General features: G+C 35.2%; 1 protein-coding gene across 1 annotated transcript; it reads left to right on the forward strand.

Moving 5' to 3' along the window:
- The first annotated feature begins 201 nt into the window (after positions 1 to 201).
- On the forward strand, positions 202 to 8,615 carry LOC148830854 (uncharacterized). The gene is made up of 3 exons (XM_088921921.1): positions 202 to 255; positions 7,701 to 8,138; positions 8,419 to 8,615. Exons 2-3 carry the CDS (start codon positions 7,703 to 7,705, stop codon positions 8,613 to 8,615), a joined length of 633 nt encoding a protein of 210 aa, XP_088778047.1. The 5' UTR covers positions 202 to 255; positions 7,701 to 7,702.
- Positions 8,616 to 10,462: the final 1,847 nt, after the last annotated feature.

The following is a 10,462-nucleotide window of genomic DNA, read 5'->3' on the forward strand; positions in this document are numbered from 1 at the left end:
AAGATGACAACAGTCCATCTGATATGGACTGATCTAAACTGATCTGAAAAATATTGGTCTAATTTCCCATTGGCATTTGCCAATCATGGCCTCCTAGTAATTATAGTTCTCGTCCCCACTGATAGCTGAAATGTGGTGAGTGTTCTGATGGTTGCCATCGTATCATCCAGGTGGATGCTGCACATTGGTGGAGGAGGGGAGTCCCCATTACCTGAAAAGCGCTTTGAGTGGAGTGTCAGAAAAGCGCTATATACAGTAAGTGTAAGGAATTATAAATGATTTTTAAAAATAGAACAAAAACATACAATACTGTTAAGCAAGAGTTCTAAACATGTTAGCCCTAAAGTTTATGAAAAGTTAATCCTGATATGCGTTTTCTAGTATAACCAGCTTTGTACCTTTAAAGACGATCAGAGAGGAACATATATCAATGATGAGGAGCACAGGATAGAGTGTCGATTTCACACGATTGATGAATGCAATGGGTTAGCTACTGCAACATACTGTATTACATACTGTATGTTTGCGTTAATTTTGGTCTGTGGAGAGAGTGATATCACAAATCAGATCACATACAGTAGTTGTTAATCCTTCATGTCCAGAATCCTTTAAATGAAGAATTGGATGTTATGAATGTGGTACAGTATATGTAATAATATTCGTTTGGTGTTGGACCTTGTAGACTATGGTGAACTTATTAGTCAGGATAGCTTTATTCTATTTGTGGACTTTTATAAGGCTTTTGACACAATTGAACATTCTTTTATTTTTGAAACTCTCATTTTTTTTGGTGAGTATTTTCAAAAGGTAATTAAAACTTTGTACAATCAAGGTAACAGCTATGTTAAATTGGCTCATGGAACTTCTCATAGATTTAGAATTGGTAGGGGAATTCGACAAGGAGGTCCCATAAGCCCATTCTTATTCCTGCTGGTCACACAAGTTATGGCTATTCATATAAAAAAAGATGTGTTTCAGGGTATTCAAAAACAGGATAGAGAGATTAAGTGTTCCCAATTAGCTGATGACACAACGCTATTTTAAAGAAACCATGCAGAGATTGAGAAGGCAATTAAGTGTTTAAATGTTTTTTCCTCTGTTTCTGGTCTTTCTCTTAATTTAAAAAAATGTGAACTGATGGCTCTTGGGAACTGTGATGTTTCATCTATATGTAATATTCCTGTAAAAGATGTAGTTAAATATCTAGGTATTAAGATTTCCAAAAATCCAAAAATTAGAAATGATCTAAACTTTTCTCCAATTATGCATTCATTTGAAAAAAAACTTGACTTATGGTTGTTAAGAGACCTTTCTTTAAATGGTCGAACACTTTTGTCTAAATCTGAGGGTTTATCTAGATTAGTTTATGCTTCACTGGTTCTGGATGTACCACCTGCAACTATTAGGAAAATTGACTCCAAACTTTTCAAATTTATCTGGAGGAATAAACCCCATTATCTCAAAAGAGAAATTATTTGTCGTCCACAGGCAGAAGGGGGCTTAAATGCTTTAGACTTTAGGACATCTAATGCTATTTTTAAGATTAAATGGATACAAAACTATTTAAAAAATAAACAAAGTGTATGGCATATAATCCCCAATATGATATTTCAAGAAGTAGGGGGTCTAGAGTTTTTACTAAAATGTAACTTTGACATTGGAAAAATCCCCTTGAAACTTGCCAGATTTCATAAACAAGTACTTCTGACGTGGTCACTTATGTATAAACATAACTTTTCCCCACATAGATTTACTATCTGGAACAACAAATATATAAAAATTAGAAATAAAACCTTATTTTTTGAAAACTGGGTCAAGAATGATATAATTTGGATTAAACAATTAATCAAGGCTGATGATGAAATATATAGTTACACCGAGTTTGTTAATAGATACAATATTTCTATTACTTTGGATCAGTATTTTGCTGTAATTAATGCGATTCCTGGGGAAATATTAACTCTTTTAAGGAGTTGTAATAGTAGTCCTTTAGAAACATTGGAAGAATTTACAGCTCATATTAGACTACAAGGAAAGGATATTGTGAGTTGTGGATGTAATAACTAATTTTTGAGATCCCTGTTAAAAAATGATAATTTACTTGCGACTACAATATATTGGAATTCCGCATTTGGAAAGCGCATTGATTGGAGAAAAATTTGGATGATGCCCAATAAATATTGTATAACCAATAAAATTAAGGAGGTTTCATACAAAATAATTCATCGAATTTACCCAGTTAAAACTCTTGTTACCCAACGATTTAAAATTAATATAGATGACAAATGTGTTTTTTGTGACAATAGCCCTGAAACTATTCAGCATTTGTTTTGGTTATGTCCCCGGGAAAAAATGTTCTGGACTAAGTTGCAGAATTATATAAAAGAAGAGACGAATATTGATATTTGTTTTGTTGAAAAAGATATTATGTTAAGTTTCAGCCCCAGTGAAAACAATATAAAAATTTCTTTTGTAATAAATTTAATTATTATATTGGTACGTTATCACATACATAAAATGAAGTGGTCTGGGAGGTACCCTGTGTTTGAGCATATTAAAATGGAAGTAAAGGGGTATTTGCAGACTATTTCGAAATGCAAAAATATGAAAGCGGCGTGGACATTATTTTTACTTAATTTGTTTAATCTTTTTTCATAACTTGAATTGATGTAGTAGTATGTACCCCTGACGATATTTTTGTTTGGAATTGTTATATGTACTCTTGTTTGTATTGTAATGTTTGTTCCTTTGTTAAACATAAATAAAAATTAAAAACATAAAAATTAAAAAAAAAATGCCTAACGTGGCAAAGATATCCAGAAATGTATAGTCCAAGTAAAGAGGGAAACCGGAAGGACAGCAAAGCAGGAAACTAGGGACAGGACAGAGTAGGAGCACCCTCTGGCTGCAGAGGGCATGACACCGGGATTGAAAAAGGTACAGAAAGAGTTTGAAGTGGTAAAGGTATGTTGCACTCTGTGTCATGAGACTTTTATTTATGTTAATCAAGCAGCGTCTCTAGAACATTATAGAAATTCAGAAAGCGGCGTTTCCTACTTGCTGAAAAAATATACCGTAAGTAAAACAGTTTTGAGTTTTTCAGTGACATTGTGTTTGAATCATTGCACATATTATACTGTATGTATTTTAAAGATCTTAAAGTAATAGTGTTTAGGGAAATTAAGTAGCTTAAAAAAAGAAATTTACAAATAAAAGAGATTAAACGAAGAGCTGGGTGGGTCATGTTCTCATGATTGGCGATGGTGCAGAACAGCTTCGGTCTAAGAACCTTAGGTCCTAACTGTAATAGAATATGTGTAATATAGCTTGAACATTTGTATATATAATTTTTCAAAAATTTGTGTTTTTTAAATTAATTAAGGTATGCAGTTTACCAAATACAGCACCACACAGAAACTTCTCGGTATTGTTAATGTTGCACCACCCAAACACAAACGGACACAAACGCGACACAAAAACGCCGTATGAAAGTATCTATCAGCTTTACAAAAGCTGAAAACTTAACAACATCATAGGATTGTCCTCATATTTGCTACAAAAAATAGTCACGTAAAACACATTTTACACAATTACATGTTATTTTAATATTCATTATTTAACACTAAATTTTAGGAGCTACTTCTCCGTCACAAGTGTGAACAGGTTCACTACTTATAAAGTTTCAACAGTTTGTTTTCAGAGTGCTTTTAAAATGAAAAATATATTATTACAGATGGCTCAATTGTGTGCATAAAACTGTTACAATATAACTGAAGTAATGCATAGTTGGCGCCAATTCCAAATTAAATTAAAAATGATAAGTTCAAATTTGAGTGAAACTGGTAACGAACTACTGTAGAATTGAGAAGAAGGTCAAAACTTAGAAGTTACATTTTTGTGAATGGAAAACAATTTTGGTTCTGAATTAATTGAAACTGCTTATTTTCCATAGCACCAGTTCAGTCACTTTGATAATTAAATGGTGTATGAAGGGACAGCTGTATTTCAATGGGTTGCTTTTACGTGATTAGATTAGTTTTTGCATTGACCATTGTAAAAGAATGATGTTGGATTTTAAGCATCTTGCTATGACTGTTTAAAACTGTGGGTACTTCAGAAAACATACCTGTTTAGTGCTCACCTGTTTATATTTGGATTTCCCCAAAGGAGATACAAAACCAGGGAAAGAAAAGCAGCTTTGCTAGTAAAAATGCTTGGGAAAACGTCTTCCTTATGCAGAACAGATCACCACAAACTTGTTCTAGGAGCAAAGAGCAATTCAGTTTTATACTGAAAAGAGAAACTACATTTAAACAATGAACAGTCCTCCTTCAGCTATAGTTATTTCTTTTTTGTGCTGTTTTTAAGAATATAAGGATGGTTGATTGCAAGGTAGTTAGAGAGAAATGCAAAGTATTTGGTAGTTATAATATGCACTGGAAAGCTGTCCTCCCTATTGTACATTTCGCACACTGATTGTAAGCCCAAAGGCACAGGTGTCTTATTAAAGTTTGCAAACAAATGAACTCATTTTAGGAAATATTGATTTTAGGAAAATGCAGCAACCCTCCAACACACCATAAATAATCTTGACCTTATAGAGGATGTCAGTGACTACACTTTTCTTTTTCCTGCCACGTACTGTACCTGTGAGTCCCCTCGGTGCTACACAAGAATTCTGCTGTAGCTAAAGTCCCCGCTACCTCCTAGGAGTAATTCCTGCTCATATACCATGAGCCCTGGCCTGAAAACTACCCCAGACTGAGAGCACGTCTGTAGATTTATTTTACCTGCAGTCTCTCTCTTCTGTGCTCAGTAATTCACATTCCCCAGAGCCGAAGCCCCAAGAAAGACTTACACAGTATGTGTGAGAGACAAAGTCTGTCCCCAAAACCTTTTTTTCCAAATAGGTCAAAATATTTCTTATCTCCTGATTCCTTTTTTTCCCAAAAGGGACCTAGCAGATTGAGTGTCTCCGATTCAGAAGGGAGAACCCTCCTTCCTATATCCAATAAAGGAGATTTCCCCTACATTATATGTCGGCTACAGTCAGGAATATCCCTTTTGCAGTTGACACTCAAGGTTCTGGGTTCTGGGTTTTAGCACCAAATTGTTAGACTCCTTGAAAAAGTTGCTTTGACGAGTTGAAAACATTTTTTTATTAATAAAGAAAGCCACACTGGTTTCGAAGTACAAAGCCCCATGTTTCTAAAAACCAGAAGCCCCAATCACATACTGTATATGTGTACATCATCATTCTTACATGTTACTAACTCAAACAGTTTTAGACTGAGTTGTCCTTGGTATCTTGCCTAGAACAGTCAGTTTTACAGGCTTCTGCAGAAAAACAGGGTGTATGACCTTAAATCATTTGATCAAAAATATCTGTAGCACAGTCTGTCGCATCAACCAGAGGCTATTACAAAAAACATAACAGATAACATAGCCAGGAAACTTATTTTTTAACCCTTCAGTGGATCACACAAATGCGTTTATTACAACATTTACTACATGTTGAGAGACCACTTACAAAAAAGAACCAACAAATACTCTTTTTTGGTAAACTTTGTTTCTTTAAGGTAGGCAGGCCTATTTGAACACTTTTCTACAAATCATTTATTGAAAGAACATCCTGTCCTATATTTGGCACTTTAGTAATGAAAAATAATGAAGATAACCAACAAAATGATGGCAGTAAATCCGATCTACTGTAAATGCCTTCTACAAAGCAAGAGTTCTAGAGTAATCTAAGTGCATTATAGAATGTGTGGCACAGCCCCTCCACTGTGAATTTGCACTTCCCCCATCTCGGACATGCCTTTATATCTCTAGGAGTAATGGAAACAGACTTAAGAATCTTTCATCCCCTCTGCAATCTCATTCTTGAATAATGTAAAATAATTGTCTTATCTTCTGAAACACTGTCCTCCTGAACTCTGTTGGTGGTGTTTGTTTTTTATTGTGTTGGACACTGCTGTAAAAGAATTTACCTCTATGGGTTAAAGTAAGAATCAATCTTTTATTTTTAAGGCATGACATTGTGCTGTCCCTTACCTTCTCTTGTCAGCTGAGGCAGACACAATAGCCAGAGTTGCCAGGAAGCTTTAGAAATCAGTAAAACATGACCAGATTATTCTTGCCTGGTCACTAAAACAAATCTTTTCAGGATCATACAGTAGCAGAGTAACAACACAGTATAAACAATTCTCCCTTTTCGTTCTCCAGTCAATTAAAAAAAATTGCACAGCGAGTGAACTCCCTCCTTTACAAGTAAGACTTCACAAAATCTTCCAGTTAATTTGAACACTGAAAAATGATATTTGGATTTAGGAAAGGGACTGTTGTCTTATGTCATTATGTGAATATTTATTTCCCCTTTGTGGTAACATCTTTCTAGGTGGATATTTCATCCTGAGTAGGCTGTTTTAGATTATAAACGTTTTTTTCCTTGTTTGTATTTTTTCTTTAGTTTGTAGTTTTACAGAATTGGAAAACCCCTATTTGCAGGTGTTCTGGTTCTGTGAAAGACTAGGTCTAGGTACTTGTAAATAATATTATTGAATGTTATGTGTTTTTTCTGTTTATACTTGTAAATATGTGTTTGTCATTTCAAGTCTGCTACCTTGTTCATTATTTCACTGTCTTGCTGTGATGGGAACAGAAACTATGTGCAATTACAATTGGGTAGCAAGGCAAGCTGGTGTCAGGACATGATTTTCTCTCTGAAGTGTAGCATTTATTTCATTTGCTTACATTCCCCACTCATAAAAAATACCACAAGGCTATACAGTATATAAAGTATAAACTATAGTATATGATGTAGTATAAACTAATTCTGACCAGGCTTTTAAATAGTGTATTCCAAATGATCACGGGACAGGGTTTTAAACCCTGACCTTTCACAATCATGGCCTCCTAATAGTCCCCATCTATGAATTGGTTTCACTACTATTCTCCTCCCCACTGATATCTGATGTGTGGTGAGCATACTGGTGCACTTTGGCTGCCATTGCATCTTCCTGGTGGGTGCTGCACATTGGTAGTGGTGGATGGGTGTCCCCCTATTATATCAATGTAAGGAATTATTATTCTAAAATGACAAAAAATTAAAATAAATTCACAAATCAAGGTCTACGTGATCTTTATAGACTGGATTACTTAACAACTGGTATTTCCATGCTGTTTACTATATTAATATTTTAATGAAACTTTTGAATGAAGTGTTACACAGAAAGTTAAACAACATGGCAACAGAACAAATGCTGTGATGAGAAAGAAGATGAGAGTAGAAAGAACATTATGACAGACGGTGACAGAAAATTCCATCTGTTTGAACATCTCTCCAGAAAAACAGTGAAAGGCTAATAAAATCAGTAGTTTTCGAAATCACGATAGAGGAAAGCACAAGGGAATGTCATAAAGAGTTGGCAAGTGATACAGAAGACTGGAATTAGAAGGAACTACAAAGCCTTAGTCATCCAGTACTGGACTGAACAACATTGGAAAGACTAGTAAAGCAAATGGTCTACACCGATAGGCAGTGTGCCCATGGAGACAGATGAGGATGAGAAATTTTTTAATATTTACAGAAATAGTTTCCTTAACAATGTACATGAGTTTATCTGTAAGTGTAAATATTTAAAATCCATTACGCATTTGGTAATTAACAATGTATGTGTACATTTTCTGTTTCTTTACAGGAATGCTGACTAGAAAACTCAACCAACAGCTTGGCAGACCTGTTAAATCTCTAACAGGATGGATACTGTCCAAGCTCTTCATATGGCACAACCGGGTCCTGGAAGAAAATGCAGTGAAGCTTGTTGAGATTCAGCCAGATGACATGGTGCTGGAGTTGGGTTTTGGGCTCGGGCTGGGGCTCCAGGCAGCTGCTCCTTTCCTCACAGGCTCTAGGGGAAAGCTGTTTGGCGTTGATCATTCTGAGTACATGTTCAAAAAGGCCAATGAAAGGATGAGGGCTGAGATTGAATCTGGAAAGGTTACTCTCTTCAATGGCAACGTCATGGCCATGCCCCTTCCTGACAGCAGTGTGGACAAGGTCTACCACTGCAACTGCTACTACTACTGGCCTGATCTGAAGGCTGGAACCTCAGAAATCCACAGGGTGATGAAACCAGGTGGGCTGAAGTGCCTGAGAAGGCAGCTGTTTTATAGTGCTGGAATGAAGCTGATTCCAGGGCTTAAAGAGAGGAATTAGAAAGCTGCCTTTAAGGATCCCAGTTTTAGTTTCTTAGAACTAAGATAAGATTCGGTTGAAGTTTTCACATTTTATAGGGATAATAAAATTGATCCCTATAAAAAAATGTGAGTAGAAACTAAGGCACTAAGTCATTTTTTCCACTATTTTATATGTTACACTTATTGTGATTATAAATGTTACAAATTGTGTTTTGGCAGGTGGTCTCATGGTGACAACTCTCAGACTCTCTTCAAACAAGAAAGCAGCATTATTGAATGTTTTTCTTGATGAGAACTGGAAACCTGAGGTCTACATGGATGCCCTGCGAGCCACTGGATTCTCTGATGTTCGAATGGAGAATAAGAAAGACAAGAAAATAACTTTTCAAGCCATTTTTGCCACGGCTTCTAAATGATGCTTCTAATAAGCATTGCTTCTATGAAAGATGCGTTCAGAGAAAGACAATGGTACCTAGTAGATTATGCTGCTCCGCTATACATTTATAAATTTACACTGATCACATTTGGTACAGCATCCTCACTAAAAGATTGAAATAAAACCTTTCAAGTAATTTTGTTTTTATTTGCGTGTGATTTTTTTTACACATCCTCCATATCTACACATGTTAAGTGGATAGCCTTATGTAGCATTCTACATTATCTTGTTGATTCCACAACCACTGCATCTATTCCATGTTTGCTAGGCAATATAAAATGACTTAACATGGGTGTGGCTTTACAGTGCATTTCTAATATCCTTTTTATTTTAAAAATCATTTTAGTATATCCAATGTTCATCTTGTTTCTTTGAGCCATACAACTACCAGCACAATGATGTTAGTTTAGTAATTCTAAATACTACAACAATGTGGCTTGCTATTAAACAATAACAACTGTACAGAAATGCATGCTAATCCACAGAAGCTTTCTAAAAGTTTTTATTTTACATACGGTCTTCCCAGAAGGTTGTGGTGATTGACCTGATGTCCTCAAAGACTATTGCTCAGGAGACTGAAAACCATCTGCTATCTGGAGACAGGATTGTTATGTATCTCTGCACCAGAAGAAGGGAAGTGACAAAGGTGCTACGCCTTACCCCAGATTTAACAGAAAAGAAGCCAAAAGAGTCCTATTGTGAAATGGAGATTGCAGATGCCAAAGATGACGTTAAAATGAAAGATAATATTTTGGAAAAGTATGATATCCATCCCATCACTCATACCAATGTTCATTGAATCCACAGAAACCTACGACACCTGACATATGACAAGTTGTAACAGTTGGATCCTGTGGTTCACTCTCTACCCCCTGACAAACAAATTACTATTATTACTACTTTGTTGTTTTGCATCAGAATAATTTTAGTTGGCTGATACAATTCCACTTTTACTGGATATTTTCAAAATACTGTTTGTAAAACATTAACCTCTTTGATATACAGTATGAATTTGCTCTTTCTATGAAAGGACTTAGCTGTGTTGTCTGGTGTGTTTGGATAAAACAGTGAGGTAAAATCCTGTTTTAAAATTGTTTGATCTGTTTCCTTTCTGTGTAGTATGTTTAGTAGTAATACCACTAACCTGTAGGACCTCTAGGGTCCAAACACTACATTATTTGTTGTGAGATCCCTTCAACATAATTTTGTTAAACTGTCATTTCAAATTCAAGGTGATAAAGCTTCACTTTTCAAAAAAACATTCTTTTAAAACCTAATCAGGAATTAGCAGTCACACTTACTTTTTGAACAAAGAAATATGATTGCCTAGACTAAAGTAAATTAAAGTTCTTATTTCAAAAGAAGAGCTTTTCTTCTGCTATTGCTACAGATGTCTTCCTTTCATGAAACCTGATTGTGACTCATCAATAATTGAGTCAAGGCCTGTTTTCAGTCTCTTTGCAAAAATAGAAGCAAGAATCTTTCCATCATTATTAATCAAAGTGATAGGCCGCCAATTATCTATCAACAAATTATCTTTATCTGGTTTTGGAATTATGGTTATTAAGCCCTGAGTCATCGAGGTTGGTAAAACTCCCTTTTCAATTGACTCCTTAAACACCAGAAGAAGAAATTCAGCCAAATCATCTCGAAAGGTTTTATAAAATTCAGTGGTAAGGCCATCATTACCAGGAGATTTGTTAACCTTGAGCTTATTAATAACTTTCTTAATTTCAGAGATGGATATCTCTTATCACAGATGGCTTTAAACCCTTCGTCTATAGTTTTAAAGTCTTCTTTTAATGAGTTCAGAAAATCACACATTTT

The sequence above is a fragment of the Atractosteus spatula genome, chromosome 7, assembly GCF_055471065.1.
Source record: "Atractosteus spatula isolate fAtrSpa1 chromosome 7, fAtrSpa1.hap1, whole genome shotgun sequence".
NCBI classification, from domain to species: Eukaryota; Metazoa; Chordata; class Actinopteri; order Semionotiformes; family Lepisosteidae; genus Atractosteus; species Atractosteus spatula.

Bases quoted from the DNA above. Each gene is read 5' to 3' on its own strand.
- LOC148830854 (XM_088921921.1), top strand. From the start codon at position 7,703: ATGCTGACTAGAAAACTCAACCAACAGCTTGGCAGACCTGTTAAATCT. The intron at 8,139-8,418 runs GTGGGCTGAAGT...GTGTTTTGGCAG, and splicing joins CCACAGGGTGATGAAACCAG to GTGGTCTCATGGTGACAACT.